Consider the following 26,130-nt stretch of genomic DNA (forward strand, 5'->3'; position numbering starts at 1 on the left):
TGCTTATAATTTTGCGCCCGTATTTTATTAGTGGCGCTGGTTGGTATCACTGATAATGGAAGTTTTGCAGATTCTCTCTCGCACACTGATCGGTAAGGACAAAAGGTTGTCCCAAAGCATAGCTGTTTAGTTCAGTTGGCGTGAGTGTTAGTGTTACCATCTCCTGTTCACATGATGTTAACCCAGGGGTTCCCAAATTTTTTTGTTTCACGGCATCCTTAGTGTTTCAAGATTTTTCAATGGCGCCTGTCAGAATGTAGGCCTATCTAACACTTCAATGCTCAGTTAATGTGGTTAGGTTGCTTGTCTTAAGTTATATAAACACATATTTCAAATTCAGAAACATTTTATGTGCAAAAAGTACCAAATAAGCACATATTTGGAGAAATCATGTCATTGGTTAAATATATTGGATACATTTCGCGGCACCCCTGTAAGCCGGTCAAGGCTCCCTAGGGCACCGCAGCACACACTTGGGAGCCACTGTGTTAACCAAAGAAGAAATAATTTTCATTTTGAGAGCTTGTTATAAAAGTCGTGTAACTGCTGCTCAGAAAGTAGGGAGAAAATATTTCATACCATAACAGAGCTATTTATAAACTACGAGATAAATTTGAATCTGAAAGTACTGTCCTGGATACACCTCAGTGTGAGCAGATGGCTGTGACGAGAAGTCCAAGAAAGTCTTCAAGACTTAACTGTTGAGTTACCTGATATTTCACATTGGTCAATCCAAATGATCTGCATGAACACAAGTTCATAGTAGACATTCCTCCTCTCAGTTATTGTCAAGATAATTGAATGTACTTTGATCAAATTTTTAACCATAGATTGATAGGATGGCATGCCACAATGATCACAGCATGCACTTATTCTTGCGAGGTTTGGTGAAAGATTCAACTCATAGGAGGAAACTGTAAACACTTGAAAAGAACAACTGAGCTGTGTCTTCGTGTGTGTCGTAGTGTTCCATTCCAGACAGACTCCAGCCATTTGTTAATGCAGAAGGAAAACATTTTGAACAGACAAAAAAGGGAAATAATGTAAATATATTAAAATAAAATGATTTTGTAATTCTCGATGTGTAAGGTGACAATGTTTCTTAAATTGACCACTGCAATGCAGGATGGATTTGGATAGGATCACAGTTCATGATGTGGCCATTACAGTCATTGGACCAAACTGTGAGAGACCTTTTTTTTGTGAATTTTGGTAAGGAACAGAAGGTTTCAAGATTTGCCAGACTTACAGAAAAGAATTCATGCTGCAATCAAGAATGTGATGCCTAAAATGCTACAGAACATATAGGCTGAGGCAGAATACCGCTTAGGCATTTGGCCACGTGTTGAAGTATACTAGGGGTAAGTAAAGAAAATTATTATATCCCTAAGTGGAATACCCGGTATATAGGTACTTTACACTATAAATGTTTTATTCTTTTTTACTTGCCCTATATAAGTATATGGAACTACATTATTCTATAGATTTGTGAACTGATTTCAATATGCATTTGCTATATGATAAGTTTGTGAATGTTAATTTTAATACAGTAGTGTCCAAAAGTTAAGCATGACGAAGATATGAGAAAATGTGTTCTTGATGAAGTGTCAGAACTGCACAAAACATAGTGAAAATTAATCAAAACGTTACATGAATTAACAATTGTTTTTAATGTGAAGACAAAAAATCCAAAAATAAGAAAATTGAAGATCCCTTCCTTAACCGCAGCACACACTTGGGAGCCACTGTGTTAACCAAAGAAGAAATAATTTTCATTTTGAGAGCTTGTTATAAAAGTCGTGTAACTGCTGCTCAGAAAGTAGGGAGAAAATATTTCATACCATAACAGAGCTATTTATAAACTACGAGATAAATTTGAATCTGAAAGTACTGTCCTGGATACACCTCAGTGTGAGCAGATGGCTGTGACGAGAACCACCTTTTACATTGTTGAAAGGCTGTGTAGCTGTTGGGGATGATCACGCCGCATACAAACCTCTTTTTCTTGTTAAGGAAGCGGTCTTCAATTTTCTTATTTTTAGCTTTTTGTCTTCACACTATAAACAATTGTTAATTCATGTAACGTTTTGATTGGTTTTCACTATTTTTTGTGCAGTTCTGACACTTCATCAATAACACATTTTCTCATATCTTCGTCATGCTTAACTTTTGGACACTACTGTATTTATTATTCTGATAAATTAGGACATATGAACCAACTTTGCTTGATCTGAGGAAAGGTGGATCAAATATAAGTATATTTGAGTCTAAAAATTGTAACACCTCTTACAGGTGTAGGCACACAAGTATTTCATTAATGCCCTATTGTACCACGAGAGGAAAATTCTCCAAGCTATACTTCCATTGCCAACTACTTCATCCTGCAAGCAGAAATTTGTTTGTAGTGTTGAATAATTTAGCTCGTACATGAAATCAGCCATATAAATATTAGAGAAAATACATACCTGGGTAACCTTCACAAAGTACCTCAATAGGAGTGGCTCTTTTCGTGTCTCCTATTTTCTGATACCTTTCTTTTAAGTTATCTGCCTTGAGTCCTTGCCAAGGCAAGCTGCCTTTTAAAAAATATACAAACATATGACCTAAGGCTTCCAAGTCATCTCTCCGACTTTGTTCTGGAAAAAAAATATTATTTCAATTACGGTAGTTCTTGTGTCTGCACTATATACAAATTCAATATACAGCACAAAAGATCTAATTCTATATGTAGTATAAGAACTCAACATTGTGCTTTTCAAATACTTCTATCTTACAGTATTTTTAATTAACAGAAACATGACTATGATTTGTGCCACCTATGGAACAATTATAATATAATATATATATAACTGATCCCCTTAGAAAACTTGTACATGAACTGATCACCTTGTGGAGATAACAATAATGGTTATCATAATCATAGGTGACAGCTGAGCATGTGGGTGGTGCTTGTGCATCCCTTTCAGATTTGACACACTCTTCCTAACCTTCAACTTTGTCTCAAATTTCAGATCAATTTACTACAACATACTACAATAAACTTGCTTTATATTTTCTTATAGATTCGCAGTGGGCTAGATATATTCTAATTTTGGGTTCACTGTAATTAGCCTCTGCTTCACAAATGATTTATTTATGTGAGTCTAGTTACTCTGAGAGCATTGTTTACAACACTCGTGGCCATATCTGACACCTCTAAAACTGAATCTAATAAAATGTAATAAAAGGGGTATGTAGGGGAGATTAAAACTATTACTCTAATAAAGCAACAGTCAATTTTGTTCACTAAAATTTTCATCCTGATTTCAACAAAAATAGTTATATGTTGTAACACATGCACCAATATCTGTACTTGAATAATGCATCAATTTAAAATTGTTCACAATCCTTATAATTGTTGGAATATGATAGTGATATGACAAAATATGAGAGACTCCCATGTCCTTACCAATAACATTTTCAACAATTTCCAATATATATTATAAGAACACAATGCCATATCCAGCATTCTACATATAAATATCGTGAAAAAAACTGTCACATAATAAATGTCCTCAGAGAATTCTGACTAATAACAATAGAAAAATGCTAGAAATTTGAAAGCATTAAATTAAATTACCCAAATTTCTTAGTTTTCCTTATGGGTGAATAATGCAATCATTTATGTATTAAATATAAACAATATCCTGTGCTCCTTATCAAACATGTCTATTTATCTTAGTTAAGTTACTAAGGCCTTACCTCTTCCTAGGTGGGTGTTAATGCTCATGTACCTAGCTGTCCCCGTAAGGCTTTTATGTTCCCGGTATGGTATGTGCTTATTGGTCTCTAGATCTATATACTCCTTAGCTAAACCAAAGTCTGAAAGAGAAGTAAGTACGCATTAACTGATGTCACAAATTATACCACCAGCTTCTTGATATAAAATCAGTTTATTTCCAGAAATTTATTATTACAATTTTGTATATCCGCCCTCCTGGCTCATTTGCTCATTCGATAATGTGTGTGTGTATACATATATGAGTTTGTTTTTTCTCTGCTTTCAGGAGTTTTCTGATCATACCTTTCCTTTCTATATCTATACATAGCGTGTTATGCTACAACTTCGCATGCTAAATGTTCACATCAAAATGCAGTAAGTGTAATTTTTATTTACTAATCAGTTGTTTCTGCTTCATTTGGGGAACAGCATGCATTATGTTGTATTAATTTTGACATCTCTTAGCATACCTCTTTGATTCCTGGCTTTGGAAGTAACTTCTTACAAAGGGTGCACGCAGGATTTTTTCTTGGGGGCAGAGTAAGATTTTGTAGCTTGCCCTTAAGTCATAGAAACTATTATTATCATTATTATTTTACAAATCATAACATCAAATGCAATTGAAAATATTTTGGCGTATACAAGTTCAGACTCGAGTCTACTATTTAGATAGAAACTGGATTTGCCTTGCTTCATTTGCATGAACATCTATCATTTTGTTGATGAACAGTTCTTTGTCTTTTGTACTTTTTCACAGTGCACAGATATCGGAGACCATGGAATATACTATCCTTCATGATACCTCTGATTCATGTATTAACATGCCGAAGGGTACTCAAGGGGAAAAAAAGTAATTCAAAACGACAGGGTGTAAATTATCTAGGTCAGATCCCTACTAGAGGAAATGATTTCCTTACTTTCGTAATGCCGAAAAGCCAAGATCTTAGTTAAAAGAGGTTAATTCTTGACATTTTCTGGACTCTTAAGTATCTGAAATATCTTGAAATTAACAGTTTTTATTGAAGTAGTGTGAAAACAATCACTTGAAGGGAAAATACTGTGCACAATTTAAGATTGTTACAGGAAATGAACAAATTTCTCAGTCCCGAACAGCAGGATTAGCTTATTAATATTTCCTTCCTAATCCAGTCCCGACCAAAAATTTTCCAGTCTGCACGAACCTAGTTACAGCAGTCAACTACGATTCTAATGTGTCTTGTGAAAACGTTCTCTCATTATTTTTTTGGACATGGTGGTTAATTGTTGTAACAGCCAGTAAATTGCAGAAAACAATATTATTTGTTCATTACTAGATTATAATAAAGAATAATAGTTTCTCATTCATGTGCATTGCTACAATTTCACCATTCGAATTACATGAACTTTTTTCAGATATCTTGGGGGGGATCAAGTGCCCCCTGGCACCCTCCTGCAGGTGCCCTTGCCTCTTACTGCAGAAGAAAATAATGCAGCATTGAAGTTTGTCGAAGAATCATGTGGAGGTACTTCACTATTGTCCACATTGAAGTTTCAAGTAGTGAAAGTCTCAAGAATCCTTGGCAGGGAAGGTTGCGATGAAACCGATCAATAGGGGGGCACGCATATTTTGTTTTTGATGAAAAAACGAAATGTCAAAACACACATTGTAGTGCTAATTTTTCGGAAAGGTGTGAAATGCATTTTGCTACCATGTTTTGTCATGAAATAATGCGAAATGAACTGCGAAATGTGAACTAGACTCTTAAACACGAAATTTACGGTTTACTTAAAGATGCGACACCTTCTGAGGTCTGAATTATCATGCAAGTTATGCAATTCACGGAAAATTGATTAATTCCACTGTTAATATTGGAGAAGCAAACATGGGCTCCTTTACACAGAAATAAAGTTAACACCCTGATAACTACATAAATGTGCAACTAGAAATGAAATGTTAATTTTGTGTAATAAGTGTAGTTTTTAAATCAAATTTAAGATTATATTCACAATTTTAAAACCAAAATGTCATGTCAAAAAAAGGGCCGATATTTAAAAAAAAAAATAATAAACAAGAAAATGATAGAAGAAATTTATTGTGATTGATAAACAAGTACATACCTTGGCTATTTTTCGACGTAGTCACCATTAACCTCCAGACATTTCTGATAGCCTGGCACAAGCTTCCGTATACCCTCTGCATAAAAATCTGCCACCTGAGAGTGCAGCCAGTCTAGAACTGATGTCTTGAGCACGTCACTCTCGTTGAAACGCTTCGATGCAAGCCACTTTTTCAGGTGAAGAAAAAGGAAGAAATCGCTGGGGGCAAGGTTGGGGATGTAAGGGGAATGATTGAATAGTTCCCATCGAAATCTTTCCATTGTCTCAACAGTACGAGCAGCTGTGTGTGGGCGGGCATTGTCAAGGATCAGAAAAATTCCAGAACGTAGCATTCCTCTCCGCCGATTTTGGATGGCACGTCGCAGATTATTCAGTGTTTCGCAATACACCTCTGCTGTAATTGTTCGTCCTGGTTCCAAAAATTCCACAAAAATCACACCCTTTTGGTCCCAAAACACGGTTGCCATGATTTTGTGAACTGGTGGTGATGTTTGAATTTCTTTGCTTTAGGAGAACCAGAGTACCGCCATTGTATTGACTGCTGCTTCGACTCCCCAGTGGTGTACGATATCCATGTTTCATCTCACTTCACTATGTGCCAAAAGAGGTCATCCCCATCCTCTGTCCTTCTTTGCTCTTTGTGAGCGTCTGTCAGCATTTTTGGTACCCACCTCGCACACAGTTTGTGATAACCCAGGTTGTCAGTCACAATTCTATGCACTGTTTTCGCAGACACTTCTGGAAACTCTTTGGCGAGTTGTGAACCGGAGATTGGAATGCCTTCCGCTATGCTCATCATCATGGACATTTGATCGCCCTTCCCGAACTCTCTGCACAATTGCCTGACCTTCCCTTCACTCATCACTGTCAGTCCATAAATGGCACACAATTCCCAATGGATGTCAGCTGCATTCTGTCCTTTGGTGTTCAGAAATCGTATGACAGATCTCGCTTCACATTTGGCAGGATTGTATTACGGCAGCCATTTCACCTTACTGCTACTCGCACGTACGCAACCCCACTCTGACAATTCTATCTCTGTTGCAAGCACAGAATACTAGGGCATGCTCCTGCACATGCTCAACTTCATCAGTGTAGCCAACCCCGCGTAAAAAATTATCGGCCCTTTTCTTTGACATGTGCCTTGTATAAACCACTTTTCATCCTATTTTTCACCGCTACAACCCCAAAATTTTATTTTATTTACTGCTTTTGAATCCAAAATTGACTTGTATTTGTACCAAAATTTTGCTTTTTTATTTACCAAAATTATGTGCCTCTACCGATCAACTACTCACCACTACTGCTTCATTAGCAGGAGGAGAAATAATGTTTTCATCTTTCAGATTTATTCATACCACAACAAAAAATTGTTTAAGCACTGATTTGATTAAAACGTAAAAAAAAATTATACTTCCTGTTTCTGAAATATGAACATAACATACAAGTTTGTTGAGTGTGTTAATGAAGCTGGATAATAATTATATTACTTTTGTTCTGGTAAAATTAAACATTTTGGATGAACATACTGCATGTAACTAAAAACAAAAATGAAGTAGCCTTACAATGTTAATCACATTTTTTTTTAGTCTTGTAGCTGAATCTTGTTGATTTTTTTACAAATTGTATATGTGTTAAATATCAGCCACTGTTTTATTTTGAGCTTAATGATAGCACAATTTTCAGTTTAACATAACTGGCATTTTGTATATACATCTATTGTCCAAGAAAACATAGCTGAGTTGTGAAGCAACGGAAGTTAGTGTGTTAACTGTTTGGTTTACATATTAAATTGTTCTTTGGTTTAAGTTACGAGCTCCACCTTTCAATACATGTATTGTTTCTGTGCTGTTCCATTCAAAATCTTGATGAATATCTAAAGTCTATTAAAGATCACTTAATGATTACAAATTAGTGTACTTCCACCAAAAGTTATTCTGAGATTTCTACATATTATTTCTTGAATCTGAAAGTGGTTTAAATCACAGATTGTTAATAATAATAATAATAATAATAATAATAATAATAAAACCAATTTAAACCTTCATCTCAATTTAATTCAAACGACTTTGGCATAATGTGGGGATAATGTAAAATATGTGAATGCACAGCACATTTGTCTACAAGCATATTTACAAAATCCAAAAGCACATTGGCTTTCAAGATTTGGATTTAAGGTTGATAATAACAGGCCAAGTATCTTCGCTATGTATAAATCATTACATGGAGAGCATAAAGCACACAGCACAGGGTAGAAAGTAATTTACTACAGCATGTTGTTGCTGTTGGTGTAACGAGTGTGCACTAAGAATTTGAGAATGATGGCCTGAGGTTTCACTGCTTGTTTATTTCCACCCTTTTACATTTTAAATTAATAAAAGGCAGAACACTTTGTGAATCTACCTTGATACATACACGCAAGCTGTCGAATTAACAGTAACAGATATTTCTCTTACACAAATGAACTGTTACCTTACCTATAATGTATATAATCTTCTCCTTCTTAACAGCAGCTCGTCCTATAAGGAAATTCTCAGGCTTTATATCTCTGTATACAAGACGCTTAGTGTGAACGTATTCTATCCTGTTGATCTGTAAAGTAAGACAATCAGCATACAGTATCATCTAATTTAAAATAGATGCAGTGTAGATAACATTTTAAATCTCTCCTTGCATTTAACTAGATTTTGCTAGTACACAACCACTGGCTTCAAAATGTCTTTGGAAACCACAGAACAATACACATACAAAAATTGTGATTTGTTTCATGATTTTCCTTGCTCTGAATCTTAAGAGGTGTCTTACCTGATGGAACATAAAAACAATAAAAAATATTTAAAAATGCCAAGGTTACTATGAACTGCTAAATGTAATTAATCTGTAGAATTCTTCAAATTGACATTGAGTTCTGCTGAAGGTGAAATGCTGCCCCTTGCACTAAAAGAGGGTAAAAAGATAAAGGTAAGCTATTTCTTGTGTGTTGCAGAATGTCAGGAAAGCTCGGGGGAAGTAAGGCCCAACACATTCTTAATCTTGGCGATATTGGAGATTATATTATCAGCAGCATGCTCAAACTGTAACATTAAGTAATCATCAATCTCACCTGCATACCAAGATATTATACCCTGTGTTTACAACTGAAACAACTAGTTTATTCTTCCATACATATACTGTATGCACTATGTAAGCACCAATGATTTGTAGTCTGCATGACTGTACCTAAAACCTTTTTCTAGGAATAGTTTTCTCTCTTGGTTGAATAGTTATCAGCTTTTAAAAATGTTAAGTGGTACATTGTTTACATCGCACTCAGCTGACATTACATCTGCCTATGTGACAGAGCTTACTTCTGGTTGGTTACGCTACATGAGATGCCTAGAAAATTAGGTCAATTGTATTTGTGAAACATGCTATGTCATGCAAATGCTATAAAATTTTTCCACTTTCAATCTCAGCAGAAATGTTAAGAAAAATGCAAGGAAAATTATTTTTATCTAAAGCAGGTCTTAGAATTCAATCTAAACATCATTCCATTAGGTTTTCTACAGGTAAAACCACAGTGAAAAGAAGAGAAGAGCTGTGAAGTCACTTTTCCAATCATTAGTCAAGTTTAATTGCCTTCCAAATGAATCGTTCTTATTTATAGTCAGCTGGGTACAGCACATGGCTCTTCAACTTCATGTAGCAGTTCATGTACACAAATGTATACTGTAGACCTTAAAGCTATCTTCAAGTTGAATCTGATTTAGCTTCTTCAATTCAAAACAGTAAATATGAAGTGCTCATGATGGACAAGCTTACAGTTGGAACCTGGATATTAATTCACACCTATTAATTGCTTCCTTGTCATGGTCAAAATTATGTTCAACTATTTATATGGCAATTAGTTTTAATTTTTCATCACATATTTATGAGGCATGAATCTGTAACAGGCAAATGATCAGACTAAGAACACTAAGGTTTCCTCAGAACAAGTCTACAGGTAAACAAATAGCCGTTCCATTGTGTGGGGTGGTATGGGATACTGTCAACAAAAATCGATATCCAGACAAATGAAGTCACGTGTGGCAGATGGGGACTCAAGAACTTATCACCTTTTCATCACCATTATATAAAAACAACTGGCAACATACAGATGGACATTGTTGTAAAGAACAATCACTCTACAGCAGGCTTGAGCTAGTACACTTGTGTAGGCCAGTGAGCACTCTTGTGCTGTGCAAGTCTCCTGCCTCCTTTCTGCCCCTCTTACAGTGCTCCAGTATTGTTGCTCACTCTGCATGTGCATACAAGCACTCTTCCATAATGACAGTGGGTTGACAAGGCCTGCTCTAGATGAAAGCATTTGTGGTATTCATTTGTTAAGGTGAGCTTGTTCAGGTCTACACATGATGTTCACCATGTGATATTTAGCAAAATCTTACTAGTCACAGTTCGATCTTTCGATGAATTCAGGATAAGACTAGTCACGTTTACAGGCACCTATAAACTTTGGGCATAGAGAACTACACAGTTCTTGAATTTGTTACACCAGGTAGCTGTCAAGCCACACACAACACTGTCTTGCTTCATGGGCTAAACCAGACAACTTAAAGTGTGACAAATAAGTTCCAGTACATCATGCTCTGTGAATAATAAATTAAATTTGTTGCATAATTTATCACATTACTACCTTTCTACATTACACCCGTTTAATCAGTCTATCTACACCTATGCAATCTTAGTTTTATGTTAAATTATTCTGTACCTTTGCACCCTTCAAAGGAGGTTCGATTGTAAAACTTATATTAACAACACCAAAACATGAACTGAACATGACTAGCAAGCATTTCAACATCTTCAATTCTCTTCAAACTCAATGGTGGGTGAAGTTACCAGAACAAAACAAATAGTTCATAATGGAGCTTTCAACTCCAATTTTTGTTGACAGCTGTTGCACTACAATACCTATTGTGTGGTTTCTGTTGGGATAAGGTGCCAAAAGATAATGGTGCATTACAGGCACGTATCCAGGAATTCCTTTCGGGAGGGGCTCAACATCATTTTTTTTAAGGGGTATAGTAAGAACCTCACAATTGTGTGTTTAAGACCAGAGGTGGCAATTGGGTTCCAAACCGAGGGAAGGGGGGGGGGGGTGCGGAGGGCGTTGCAAGGAAAGTTTACTTTCTCTTGGTAGCCAAGGCTTAACATTAAGAGGTCATAATGTTCAGGCAAAAAAAATAAAAAATGGGAGCAACTATCCCTTAAATCGTTGCCACTGTAAGGCTATCATTTTAATCAGAACGTGAAATCTGAACATTTTTTACCACTCGACTCCTCTGTGCCGGAACCATCTCAGTATGTGGATTTGTCCATTTCTTCTCATCAGGCATAAAATCATCTATGGTGTCTTTGAGTGTTTTTACGAAGCTGTTACACATGCACGGGATGGACAATCCACTCGACAACGCGATATTCAAATTGTGAGCTGCGAACTGGACGCAGACAGCTCTCGAATATTTCTATCTGATTCGAGCCTGAAGACCACTAACGGTCTTGTCCTCCCATTTTTTCAGCTCTTATAAAAGCCGAAACCCAACAAATTGTTCAGATTCAGGCCTTAGCAGTCACAAGTGTTCAAAAATGCCTGTCACAGCTTCCGCTGTCTTGTCATATATCGGCACGAAACAAAGGAAGTCTTCTCGAATAAAGGTGGATCACGAAACAATTAATGCACAGTGAAAACCCTTCCGTTCCCAACACATCTAATGTTTCGTCTCCCAGTATGATGAATGCTTACTCATTTATCTCTAGTGACGTGCCCAAGGGAGGTTTGGTTAGGTAATAACCCCATTTGACTCAGTATCCTTATATATATATATATATATATATATATATATATATATATATATATATATAAAAAGACGGAAAAAATGGCAAAATCAGGACTGACCACCAACAATAGTATGCGTAACCCCTTTCCCTTCCAAAAATCCTGGGCACGCCTCTCTTTATCTCGGACACATTTTTTAAAATCAACTCACCAGAACTTTTTATAATCGTATTGGAGATTGAAGTAAGATGCGTTCTTCCTGCAGGTTTGGATATGATCCTTAAGGGTGCTGTCGTCTGTCTGCCTTCACACCTAACCCTAATTTTCCATCCTTGTGACTTGGATTTTCAAGACTAAGGAAGGTTTCAGACCAAAGGGACACGCGATACATGTCGATTGGAACGGGCCAATCAACAGCAACGTTTCACACCGTAGCGACACAAAAGACCGCACAAACCTAATCTTCAGGCGACACGGTGTGAAATCTCCCTTATTAGGCCACTGTCATTGTCACCTCGAAGTAGTAGCTCTTGTTGACCACAGAAAAAAATTCTCCTCAACCGGTGGGAATGCTCCTCAGTTTTCTTCTCTCTCCTATAGTTTCTGTGCTTGTTCACTATACAGGCAACACCTTACGATTTGATATACACAGGACATGTACTATGTAGACATTTTAACGAAAAATCGGTTGAAGTCAAGGATGGCTAGGTGGCTCCGTTGGTAGAGCCCTGATTTGGGTCCTGGCAGAGCCTGCAATTACAGCCTAAAATGTCTACATATGCAACATCATCTTGCTTTCTCTTCTCGACATTCATAAAATTTTCGGCTGTCTCTTTATGGTAGTTAAGTGTTTGAATGTGTTTCGAACCCCATAGGCTTAAACAAAAGTATTTTTTTATACCATGAAATTCTCGGACTGCATATACGAAATTTAGTTCTGGCAAAACTAAATCATCATTCAAAACTTTGCTTTTCAGTTGATCTATGCAGTTTATTTCTGTTTTAATAAACCACTCCAATATCCGGTACTGCTGAAATATTCACTTTAGAGAGAGACCTTTGATCTCTTCGGCCCTCGAACCGAGCTAGCCCTACACTGAAGCCCCGGAAGTTCCGCTGTCGTCAATGTCTTCATTTTCGAATCACTATATCTTATAAAGCAACCAGAGGACGCTGACTGATCTGATCATCAATCGACTGTGTGAATTGTCACACTTACCTCTGAAATCTCATTAAGCGATTCTTTGTACAGATCAACCGAAAAATTGAATCCACGTATTTATATCCTCATTATATTCTAGAACATTCCGCAGATAAAACGATTCGTTAATATTGCCAGTAGTTGACTCCTTCTCTCATTCAAGAACGTACCCTCTCCCGCCTTCCAGAGATTAGAAATTACAACGAATCGCCCTACGTGTGGCGCTTCCTTTGTTGTGCAGCTTCCAAATGCTGACAAGTCTCTACATAGTGCTCCAGTGCGCTGCGACAACACCGAAAGCTCAAGAAAAGTGTACGTGCAATATTATCAACAACAGTTTTATAGAACATTCTCCGTCTTGCCTCGATAATTGTCTATCTCCTTAAATCATCGTCACATTATTCAAAAAGCCAAAAACCTTATTTTATCTAGTGTAAAATAAAAAAAAAATCATGGGGGGGGGGGGCTCGAGCCACCTCAACCCCAGCTTGGATACGTGCTATTAACAATGACAGGGTTATAGAACATTCTCCATCTTGTCTCGATAATTATTTCTCCCAAATTATCATCACATTATTCAAGAAGCCAAAATCCTAATTTTATCTAGTGTAAACAGAAAAAATTCCTGAAGGGGGCTCGAGCCTCCTGTTTCCCACCTTGGATACGTGCTATTGACAATAATAGGGTTATAGAACACTCTCCGTTTTATCTCGATAATTATTTCTCTCAGATTTATAAATTTATTTTCTTCACATTATTCAAGACGCCAAAAATCTAATTTTATCTAGTGTAAATTGAAAAATTTCCTGAAGGGGGGGGGGGGCTCGAGCCATTAACAATAACAGGAGTATAAAACATGCTCCGTTTTGGCTCGATAATTATTTCTCTTCTTACATTATTTTCACATTATTTAAGAAGCCAAAAACCTAATTTTATCTAACGTAAACTGAAAAATTTCCTGGGGAGAGAGTCGAGCCCCCTGTGCCCCATCTTGGATACGTGCTATTATCAATAACAGGATTACGGAACATTCTCCGTCTTGCCTCGATAATTATTTCTTTCCTTAAATTATTGTCACATTATTTTATTTCACACCACAAGAAATCAAAAACCTCATTTTATCTAGTGTAAACCTAAAACTTTCGGGGGGGGGGGGCTCGAGCCCCCTAAGCCCCCCCTCTGGATACGTGCCTGGTGCATTACTTTGGGAAGCAATACACACACACACACTTAAAATTAATTAAAAATACAAATTACATTTAACAAATACTATATTTATTACCTTGGGTTGAAAAATTATTGTGGTATTACTGAAGTGTCCAAAGTGTAAATTGTTAAATGTAATTTACAAGATTTTATTAACTGGTGGTATTTTTGTAACAAGCAACATGCACAATTGAGAATAATAAAATAGGTAGTGAAACATGCCAGATGGCACTAGGCAATATGTTGTAACACATATTGTTTGCATCCTCAGATTCACAAAGAAAAATGTCGAGGAAAAGTGCTGAAAGGTCCACATGTATCATCTGGTGTAAGAATTGACTCCGAAAAGTAGAGCATGTGAAGAATTGACTTTGGATATTTATGAGTTTTATATAAGAATAACGTTGTTAAAAAACATAACTTCAAGTACCACCCACCACATAATGAATACTGCATAATGAACATTTTCATTCAAGTGATGTATGGAAATCAAAGCAGCAAAAACATTAATGTATAATTTGAGAAAACAAAATGTGTTCCACGATTGTATATTTATAATCACGGCATCAAGGAGTGTTTGCCAAGATCAAGTTAGTCCAACACCAGTTTCTGTTGCCCATAACAAGTGTGCAAAAAAAATTTCAACACTGCAAACTGCAGCCACCATAACCTCACCAGATAAAGGGTTTAATTCATCAAATTTCTATGTTGTAAGTAAAATAAATATTGCATGTAGAAGTAGTGAACTGTGTTCTTTTATCATTTAACAATTTGGATCATCATGCTTAATGTGCACAATAATCACACTGACACATGCATATTCCAAAATAATAATAGAAAACATATAGTCATTTTTATTACTAATTTGGAATAAATCAATTTTTAAAAAATACATCAACTCAAATCTTCAGTACCTGTATCTGTATAATTTATGTGCATCACATATAGTAAGATGGCATAACATTCAAGAACAGTGATATAATCATATCTCAATTAAGTATTGTTAATTTCTTTCGTTGCTTCCTGTCTAACACCCTTCTACGCTATGAACTTCCAATGCAAAATCATGAGCAAGCATCATCAAGCGTACACTATTTATTATACACTCAAGTGCCAATGGTAACGAACACCCATTCTAATTGCTCTTGCTTCATGTCTAAGTCGATACAGTTGCTTTTGTTAAAATAATAACTCCCGCACAACAATAGGTAATAAACAATTGCTTACAATTTACCTGTACCATACAACAACAAATCAAAAGCAAATATGGTTCCAGTGTGCACATGATTTACTTGAAAAGTAAACTGCTAATTATTACTGAAATCCAATACAGTAAAAAATGCACATCAAGCACATAATTTACTTATTTAAAAAAACTATGTAATTACCTTGCATTCTGATATGCCTATGGCCAGTGCTTGAAAAATCTTCTTCAGAGCTAGGTGCCAGTTCTGAATATCAGGTGCCAGTTCTGAATATCAGGTGCCAGGAAACCAACTACTAGCAATTGTGCATACTACGGTGTTTCAAAAATCAGACAACCCAAACTTTAAAAATATATATCTTGAAATCCGTAAGAGTTTTCTGCATTTTAAAGCCTCATCCATTGAGATATTTTTCAATGCTAAAAAATTATCAGTTTACGCCACACAGAAAATTAGATAAATTAATAACTGGCGGAAGGCAGTGTTAAATTTTTTCCAGAAATGCATTTTTGAGTAAGAAAAATATGTAAATATGTCAAAATTTTGTCAACAGACGCATGCAACATTTCCTTAAATATTGACCATACTCCATGACATGGGCTAGGTGGCAGAACACGCAAATAAAGAATCTTCAAAATTTCGTACATATTACAGCAAAAGATCACAGTCGACAGGCTGAAAATTTTAGTCGCCATGGCGACCGGGATTTTTCGACCCCTGCCTATGGCATTAGCCCATCACAAAATTTCCTCCCTGAAATAATTGTGTGCGTGTGTGTGTACATCATGGGCACCTAAAAATTATTCAAAGAAAACTAAACTTCATGCTGTAACATCCGTTTGAGGGTCATGGACTGCCCACTATCATCATCCACACTCCCCCCCCCCCCATTACAACTGTCCCAGCACAGCTGTGTCATTTCAACCTGTTAGTTTATTACAAGTAAACCCCATTCATTATTATGATTGTTATGCAACAAAATTTTATGGTTTCCACCAATAGCAATAAAGAGCACTAAACCTCTTGCTATGTGAAACTTTACACTAAACCAATGAGAATCGTACATTCCGCATACACTTATATGCTGGAAAAGATGGTTCATTATATGTATTTGCAGCATAAAGATTTCTTCAGAGCGCAACATGTAAAAGGGTTAAGACGAGCAAACTAAATTTACAGACTTGTTCTTTGCTGCAAATACGTACAATTACAGGAATAATTGCACATATACAGCCTTACTACCTATTTACATATATTTTATGGTCAATCTTATTTTCAAAGCTAGCATTTGTGTACTATAAATTAACTTCTTATAAATTAACCTGTCAATTGTTGTTGTATTTTTGCTAAACATTTCATAGAATTAACATATGGCACTGACAAGCTAAGAATATTATTTTTTTTTTTATGAAGTATCTACATTTTCTTCAGTAAAGTACACAGTTGAGCCTAAACAATGAGTATATAAGCAATTTCTGCTTGTAAAATGATGCCAAAATGGGTAGTTATTCATCTGGGTAATCATTTTGCAGACTATGATGGTGTTCGTTTTTCAGAGGCACTTGAGTGTATAAATGTACCAACTTGGTACATGTGAAAATATCAACCAGCTAGCTTCTACACTAAAAGCAATTAGCTCTCTATATGAAACATAGGGATGCAATTATGCATGTCTAATTCAGCATATCTATGTGTGTTTATATATAACGCTACAACACATTTTGGGGATTATCTGTCCTGTTAAAGGGTTGGGCTGCTGCATGTTCATCTGTACTGACAGCATTTAAATCAGTGGTTACTCTGAACCATGTTCATAACAAAATATCTTTGGCCACCTGAGAAATGGCTTAGAAAAGTCCAAAACATGTTCTTGTGTTAAAATATTTGTAATTAGGATAACAATAATGCTTAGCAATTACCTACATTGTACAACAAATATTCTACAGCATAATTTTCTGTATACTGACTGGTGATTGCTATTCAATGGTTACTGTAATCTACAAGCATTACAGAAAATGTGGACTGAAAAATGTAACACACAATTGAATATGATGTAACCTTCTCCAGGAATGCTGAAGAAAGCAATGTCATCAGCAAATGTGACCTACAGTAGTAGTTCCGAAATTAACTACATAATACAACAAACTTAAATTACATTGAAATTACACTGTACATTTTGCTTTGGTACTTAACTTGATGCTGCAGTCAAGGAAAATACTGTGCCACACATGAAAATATTGATATATATTTGAAAAAATCATATATTAAGTGTGACAAATGTAGTATACGAGGTCACAAAATGTTGCCAAATAAAAGAGGAAATATGTTTGTTTCAATGTAATTGAGGTTTTTATTTAAAGTAGAAACCAACAATTCACAAAATTAAAAAAAAACTGCTATTAACTAACACTAGCATTTGGGAAGAAAAACTGCTATCAACTAACACTAGCATTTGGGAAGATATGTCAATTTAAGCTTCTACTTACATAAAGAAACGAAACAATTGGTGGTTCCCAAACTGAATTGTTCCTGTACTGAAGTGGAAACAAATTGGAAAGTGACCATCCAACTCATAAATAGCTTCAGAAAATTGTAATTTTACTTGAAATATCACATCACCTGTCATAATTATGGAGAATAATATTATTACAGTTCTTATATAGCAGAGAGTGAATTGAAGATGATAATTAACAAAAACACCGTAACAATTCGTCAAGTACAATTTTAAGCAAACATTTAAATTCCAAAAACACCACCACTGTTGATAAATGTATGCTGCTGATCCAAATTGTAACTACAGGGTGGCTCAAAAAGTCACTTAACATCCCCGGTACAAAGCCACTGCAGTGCACAACATGGAAATAGTGATGACCAATCGTTGCCAAACCAAGGGGGAACCACATTGAATTGAATTCAACTTCAGAATTTTAAATGGGAATGGGGTTATATGAGATATCAAATCAGGCTAAAATTTCACGAGAAATGCAATGGTTAAGTTTTTTTATGTATCTTTAACCAGTAAAAAGTTATGACTGAATTCTTGTACCAATTTGCTCCTTTTCGAGGTGTTCGAAAAATGCCTTAAAATTTGTTTAGCGCATCGGTAACGCATCAAAATCGAAGTGATGTCTAGGGGAGAAGTTTGCATGGCATTGCACACGATTTTAATCAGATAGATCCATGAAGAGCTGCGCATTATGAATGATTGTAGGGAACAATTACAGTGTGACGCTTCCATTAAATGAAAAGTGCTTCACAGTGACAATGCTAATGTTTATGTTCATAAGGAAGTTCATAAACAGAATATTCGATGCTTTTTATCTTATAACCCTTTTTCGACAGATCAAAGCTGAATGGTTAGTGCTGGTAAGTTAATGGTGTGGCGTGCTGTGTGGAACACGATTGGTTAGTCAATTTTCCATCAACCTGTTAAATAAACAGGTTTTTCATCCTTGCTTATGGAAGAAGATACTTTTTACAGAGATTTTTTCAATATGGAGGAACATCAGAACACTATGGGAACGTTGTGAAGCAGTTTCTGTCCAAAGTTAGTTATCAGATGACAAGGGTCGCATATTCTGTTTATGAACTTCTTTATGAACAGAAACATTAGCCTTGTCACTGTGAAGGACTTTTAATTCAATGGAAGTGTCACACTGTAAATTGTTCGCGACAACCATTCATAATGCGCAGCTCTTCGTGGATGTATAGGATTAAAATCGTGTGCAATGACATGCGAACTTCTCTCCCTAGACATCACTTCGATCTCGATGCGTTATCGATGCGCTAAACAAATTTTAAGGCATTTTTTCTAACACCTCGAAAAGGAGTAAATTGGTACAAGAATTCAGTCATAACTTTTTACTGGTTAAAGATACGTTGAAAAAAACCTTCACCACTGCATTTCTCATGAAATTCTAGCCTGATTTGATATATCATATCACCCCCTTGACATTTAAAATTCTGAAGTTGAATTCAAGATGGCCGCCGACTGTGCGGGTGGCGTCCATGTGGTTTCCCCTTGGCCTGATAACGATTGGGCATCACCATTTCCATGTTGCGCACTGCAGTGGCCTTGTACCAGGGGTGTTAAGTGACTTTTTGAGCCACCCTGTACATACACTTCCCGCTGGTGAAGATTCACAAATAAGAGAGGGAAAATTGGAATCTTTGTGAGGTTATTATAGAAAATCCTTAGATTTCTGTACTTTCAGTTAGAAGATAAACAATTCCCACTAATAGGTCACAGTCTCTAAACATAATTGTAAAACTCTGTATCCACATCAGGTGTAGGAAAGTATATTTTTTTACCTCTAACAAAATAAGAAGACAGGCAGAACGAACAGCACACTACTAAAGATAACTATAACACCATTAAGCCTTGTTTCCATTATTATGAAAAAATATAAATATGCTGACCAAGGCAGTAATTTATTTTATTAAAAACATAAACTAAACGTAACGTTTCAACCTTCTAGCAAGGTCTTCATCAGACTCTGTATCAAGTACAAAAGTAACAAGATACCAAAAACAGGGCATTATATACACAAAACATTACTCCCTCCAGACTAATAGAAAGTTGTTTTGGAACTTTCTCGCAGGTGGCTTTCACTATACTTTCACCTAAAAGGCGAAAAATATATACTTTCATATAGAATGTGGATTGGGCTTTATATATCACGCTCTTTTTCCTTCATTTTCTTCCTTCTCCTCTCCTCTTTCTCTCTTGTCCTTTCCACTCTTTCTAACACTTTCTTCCATTCTTTGTTTAACTTCAGTCCCCCATTCCAGTTCATTGTGTCTTCTTCACCTTTCCTCTCTATTTCCTTGGCTTCCTTCCATTTTCTCACTAGCATTCTCTTCTCCCTTCCTATCTGCTTAGCCTCATCCCACTCTATGTCATGTCCTGTTTCTCTCGTGTGTTTAAATATCGCATTTCTCTCTCTCTTAAGTCGTACATCATCCCTATGTTGTTTCAACCTATCTTTCAGTCTCTTTTTCGTTTCTCCTATGTACACACTCTGACATTCTTTACATTTTACTTCGTAGATAATCCCTTCCTCTTCCTCTTCTCTGTTTTCCCTTTTCTTGTTTGCATTCTTCGCTATTCCTAAGATGCTTCTCCCTCCCTTCCTGTAAGTTTTAATGCCCGCTTTCCTAAGCACTTTGCATATCTTTTCTGTGGTCTCCCCCATACTCCTTATTCCAAACCACCTCTCTTTTTCTTTCTCTTCATCTTTTTCTTTCTCTTCCAATTCTCCCCTTCCTCTTTTCTTCCTTCTTCTGTTTATGTCCAGTCTATCCTGCTTTTCATAGCCATTCTTTTCCAGTTGTTTCCATAGGCTATTTATTTTGCCTTCTTTTTCACATTCCTTCGTGCATATTTTCGTTATTCGGTCCTCCATATTCTTTATGAAATTTCTTTTTGTCACCTCACTTACATCACTTCTTTTGTGGCAGAATACCCCTGCTGCACACTTCTTCTGATGCCAAGCGGTTTCAATTTCTTCTCCTCTCTTCCTTTTCATCAATATATCAAGGTAGCTTAACTTGCCTTCTTCTTCTATTTCAAGTTCCAATAAAATCCCTCTTTCTTCATCTTGTATTTCTTTGGCAAAAATGTCAAGCTGCCTCTTTGTTCCCTTCCATATGCCAAAACAATCGTCCACATATCTGCAAAACAAAATTATTTTGTCACCTCCTTTTTCTATCACTTTCTTTTCCCATTCATTCATAACCAATTCAGCCAATGCTGGGCTTAGGCTAGAACCTATATTCAGTCCTTCACTCATTAACATTATTTTATCTCCCATTATACTGTAACCGTTATTCCAAATGGTTTCCAGCGCCTTCACTACCCTTTCACTATCCCATTCTCCTATAATTTCCGTTCCCATTCTCTTTTTAATAATGTCCAAAACGTGTTCCCTCTTGATGCTTGGGAACATACTTTTTACATCTAAGCTGTTATGTTTTGTGTATATAATGCCCTGTTTTTGGTATCTTGTTACTTTTGTACTTGATACAGAGTCTGATGAAGACCTTGCTAGAAGGTTGAAACGTTACGTTTAGTTTATGTTTTTAATAAAATAAATTACTGCCTTGGTCAGCATATTTATATTTTTTCATAAAGATAACTGTCAACAGTATTTCAAGGTTGCCTCCTCGGTAACCTCAGGGCAAACAGGGTTGTTTTTTATGTTGCTGTGCTATCCTTTTGTGTGTTATCCTGGCTCTTATACAGGTAAAGCTACTGTGTATGTATGTAAAGAATGGAGTCTGTTTATAATATATGAATGCAAAAGTTTGGGAACCACCACAAAAAACTTTTCTACGGGAATGGAAGGGATGGAAGCACTGAAATAATTAACAATACTTACAAGCTGCGCAGCAATCATTAATACGGTCTTCAGAGAGAACTTCCTTCCACATAGGTCGAAAAGGTCCTCTAAACTTGGTCCTAACAATTCCATTACTAAAGCGTTGTATTTCCCACATGGCCCAAAGTAGTATACTTCAGGTACACCCTCTGAGCCAGCAGAAAGAGGTGCAAAAAGAGAAAAAAAAGGATGTAAACATAAAATCCCTTTCTTTAATTAATATTACATGTATACAGAAACTTATGTTTTATTTGTATTTCTAGCACACATTTATTTTATACACATTTCACTTGTAACAAACAGACACGAGCTAGTCTAGGATATTTCTCTTCTCTTCTTCCAATCATGTTTATTAATGTGATTTTTTTAATGTGTATTAAGTTTGCATTTCTCTCCTGATTTTTCCTAAATAGTTGATGTAATGGTTTAAACATATTGTAAATCATGTTGATCTAAGGCATAAATAAGCCATGTATTAATAAATCTCAATGTTTATTACAATTGTCTAATAACCATGGCTAGTATGAAGCAGCATGTTGAGTATGATCACAGAACATCGAAGCCTGTTACAAGGCTCAGTAGATAAATTATAGATACAATCATATGAATAACATAACACAATAGTATATAGTTAGAACTTTAAACGAGCCTTTAAATGGATTTCTTTTAACCCTTTAAAGAAAATGAATGCCAGAAAGTAAAGATGGGAGGTAAAGAGAATAGGAATGTCATAGAGTAAATGATGAAACATTGTTTGCATCTTATGCTACTGAATACAAAAAAAAAACTGTCACAATCCTTCATATAATTCTAATATGATATAAACAGAATGTCTCACTTGTGAAGAGACAATTGAAGCATGTCATAAAAAGCATCAAGACATAGTAACTGATCAGCAGAAAATTGACATGTTTCATGGTAATGAACCAAGTTTCTGGGAGTATAATCAGCTTTGCCATTCTAGGCGATTGTGTCCAAAATGTATTGTTTAGTTATTGGATTGGTTTCAGTATCAAACCTTGAAAAGCAATGCTGCAATTTCTGGAGGAAGTAACATATAGGATTAATTCATTCCTAATGGCTGTCTGCGCTATTACAAGAAAGCCTGTTCTCAATACAGATCTACTATAAAAGTTCTATACTCCATGACACTGCTGACAGAGACATTTAAGTTTTGCACCTGTCCATTCTTGAAATGTATTCAAATTATTTTGTAAATACAACATCAACTTTACACACACACTGTAAATTACTCCTCATAATAATAAAAAAGTACAGATAATTTGTTTGGTCAGTACACATCTTTCAAATGGTCTTGCGACAAATCAGACACCCTGTATAAATATTCGGTTAAACCTTGTATACATCATGTAAAAAAAATACTGATACTAATTGTGACTATAACACCACACACACATGGAAATGCATATCAAAGTAAATTAGTAGCACTGACATGTTATTTCATATTTGTGAGCTACAGCTTGACCAAGATAAGAAAACCCTCTGTCCAATTTTCAACTGTAAGTGAAGTGGTAGTAGCGTGCGAAATGTAATTAGCTGTTTACCATATAATATTGCCCTTGGCGCGGCATTCTTCAACATATCGTCATCACTTTTATTCAGTATCACGTGTTTGTATAATCATGAAGGCGAAAACCGTACAGAGCGAAAGTAAGAAACGTAATTTTTAATGTTATTTTAAGGTTTTTGACAACAGGAATGTATGCGAGAGAAGGGGAAGCGAGAGGAAGAAAAATGACTGTCCACTTAAGTTCGTGAGTTTTCCGGGGCTTTCTCATCTTGGTTGAGCTGTATAGAAACACAGGGAAGGGTGAGGAAATTCTTTGTGAAATTGAGTATTAAATAATATTTGAAACTTTGAGAACCGTTCGCAAGTGGCGGAAACGATTTATTTGGATGACATCTGTCTGAAAAGTAGCTTGCAAAGGATCTCACGCTTACAAGTTGAGCCTGCCTGATGTCATTTCTCGTGTGAAAAATGTTGTACACACGTAGAGGAGAGCAAGAATTAAATACTAAGGGAATCACTCAATCTACTCAAGGGATCGTGCAGTTTTCATTATCATCATGATGTAATAAACGATGGAAGGAATGGTTGTGTGACATTTGAATCACCCTGTATACATATTTTATTGGACGAAGAACCAATGAAAATGTTTGTTCATATTTACGAATCAATTTTTCTCAGGCCTGCCTTTTACCTTTAAAAAAAACTACGTCAGTAAGTATAAAAATGTCTAGAGTCCGTGAAATACTTCTCCATAGCAACAGAAGGCCTGCTTTTAGTCGCTTCTGAAGTCTGAAATCAATCCGTTGGATGAGGTGCTGAAGAAAGAATGAATGCCCTGCTCTCTAGGAACTAACACAGCCGGGCGTGTTACATCTGTGTACACAAACAATTTCCTCCAATAACACACGCCAAACCTTGGTTCCACTTTAAGTAACTGTACTTTAACTGTAGCATCGATTTGCGCCTGCTTTTCTGCATTTTCACTCCACCACCAATACTAATTTGCACGAATGGATGCTAATCGACAAACCACATTCCGTATACGCGGCATGCAAAGCTCCGTTACTTACGTTCAACGTCCACAGAAGTTCTCCACAATGCAGTGTTACAATACGGCAAGATTTAAAGATGATACTTGCAAAATCCCAGGAACTAACGAGGCGGTAAAAAAAAATGAAAACAGATCGAAATGGCACGATCAGTCTCTCCCGGTATCACAATCGCCTAATAGATTGTGCAGTTGACCGTAAAGGCATTCGTGTGTAATTTATACAGCATACATAATTCGCATTCACTTTCCTTTGCGTGAATCGAGACGTTCCATCTTGTATGCAAGAAAGAAACAGACCGGTTGTCCGGGAGAAATGGAAATTAGAAAAAGAGCCCAAACAAATTATATCGATTAAATTTCATTTTGGGATTACACGACACGAGGGAAACATCGAGAACTCTTTCGCGGTCAAGTGAAAATAGACCAACGAAAGCATACTTAAAGTACAAGGTGATTCGTATAAAACTATACGACGCACGGTGTTAGAAGCGATATCGGGCGGAGCCACGCAGAGGGTGTGCGTGGTGACCAGCCAATGGCAGGAGTGCAACGTTGTACAGTTAGGAAACTGCGGCGCGCTAGTTAAACTCCGTGTTCTGTATTTTTCTTGCGCGCAAAAAATTTTCATAAAACTCGCCACTTTAACGTTCATCATAAGATGGGACACGACATTTTGAACCTGAGTGTCCAAGTCCCATGAATTTCCGTCGCCTACAGCCGGAGTTATCGTTTGTCGAAGAAACACGGGAAATAACACGTCTCTACACACACACAATGACCCTTTCTTTTTCGATGACACCGTGTTGACCCCGCTGAGTTGTGTCTTGATAAAGCTATGGGTGTTAAATTCGGCTGAATATGCACAATGAACCTTCATTGTCGTCGACGTTCACGAACATTGCGAGTCAGTTTGAGTTCAGCGTTATCGTAACAAGGACGGTGTAAGATAATTTTATTCGTACGCCACGAAGACCAGTTGTGAGAGGATTCAATACAGCCCTTATTGATTGATTTATTTTACTTCGTTTTTCTGCCACTTTTGGATAAACGCAAAGATGAGGATGGGTGATGATATTATGAAATTGATGAAGGGACACTTGCAAACACCTATGCCCGGGCGGGGATTCGAACCCGGGACTCCTGGCGGTGTAGCTCCTTGTGAAATACAGCCCTAATGTTCGATAATTGTGCAATAGTGCGTGTGTTGCGTGAGTGTTATTTAATAATGTCGCGCCGGCGCCATTGTCGAGTGGTTAGCATATCGCGCTATGACGCCAGGAGTCCCGGGTTGACATGGATGTTTATGAATTGCCCTTCATCAATTTCATTATATCATCACTCATTCCCATCTTTGCAATTAGCCAAAAGTGACAGAAAAGCGAAGTAAAATAAAGCAAATCAAATCAAATTAATAATGTCGTTCTCGAAACCTAGTACCAGTAGTACAGGCACCAAGAGTAAATACTCGTATTATGTTCACAAGACAAACATCTTAGTTTTAAAGCTTATTCTTACTTCAAGAAATTGGTGTTCGCAAGACGTGCGTGCTGAAACAGTGTTTTCTCAGAGTCGAGAACTTACGGCTAAAGCGTGTGGTGTATGTGTGCATACTGTGTTGCGCATTATAAAACAGGGTAAACTATCTACAACAGAAATCGTTGAACCCCTATTCAAATCTCCTGGGAAACATGCCAGAAAACAGAAACGAGAGCGAGGATGATGACTCTACCTTCAAACTTTTTTCAGGTACGAGTTTCTCTTATATGCTGCAGTGATATAATCCTGTGTAGAATTATTCACTATATATTCCATTGTAATCAAATATCACATGCATGCATTGCTATATATAAAAAGTTGAATATTGAACACAGAATTCACTGCGTTTCC

At 36.4% G+C, this 26,130-nt stretch overlaps 1 protein-coding gene across 2 annotated transcripts in view; it reads right to left on the bottom strand.

The window, feature by feature from the left end:
• gish (casein kinase I gish) overlaps positions 1-26,130 on the bottom strand; it is a 139,422-nt gene that overhangs the window by 25,783 nt on the left and 87,509 nt on the right. For both annotated transcript variants that reach the window (XM_083118477.1, XM_083118476.1), the window contains exons 4-7: positions 21,662-21,810; positions 8,335-8,449; positions 3,742-3,861; positions 2,466-2,636 (exon numbers count right to left, since the gene is read on the bottom strand). In XM_083118477.1, the coding sequence (XP_082974603.1) occupies positions 2,466-2,636; positions 3,742-3,861; positions 8,335-8,449; positions 21,662-21,810 (555 nt within the window). The remainder of the gene's footprint in view (positions 1-2,465; positions 2,637-3,741; positions 3,862-8,334; positions 8,450-21,661; positions 21,811-26,130) is intronic.

This window comes from Lepisma saccharinum, chromosome 3 (genome assembly GCF_977018435.1).
Source record: "Lepisma saccharinum chromosome 3, izLepSacc3.1, whole genome shotgun sequence".
NCBI lineage: Eukaryota > Metazoa > Arthropoda > Insecta > Zygentoma > Lepismatidae > Lepisma > Lepisma saccharinum.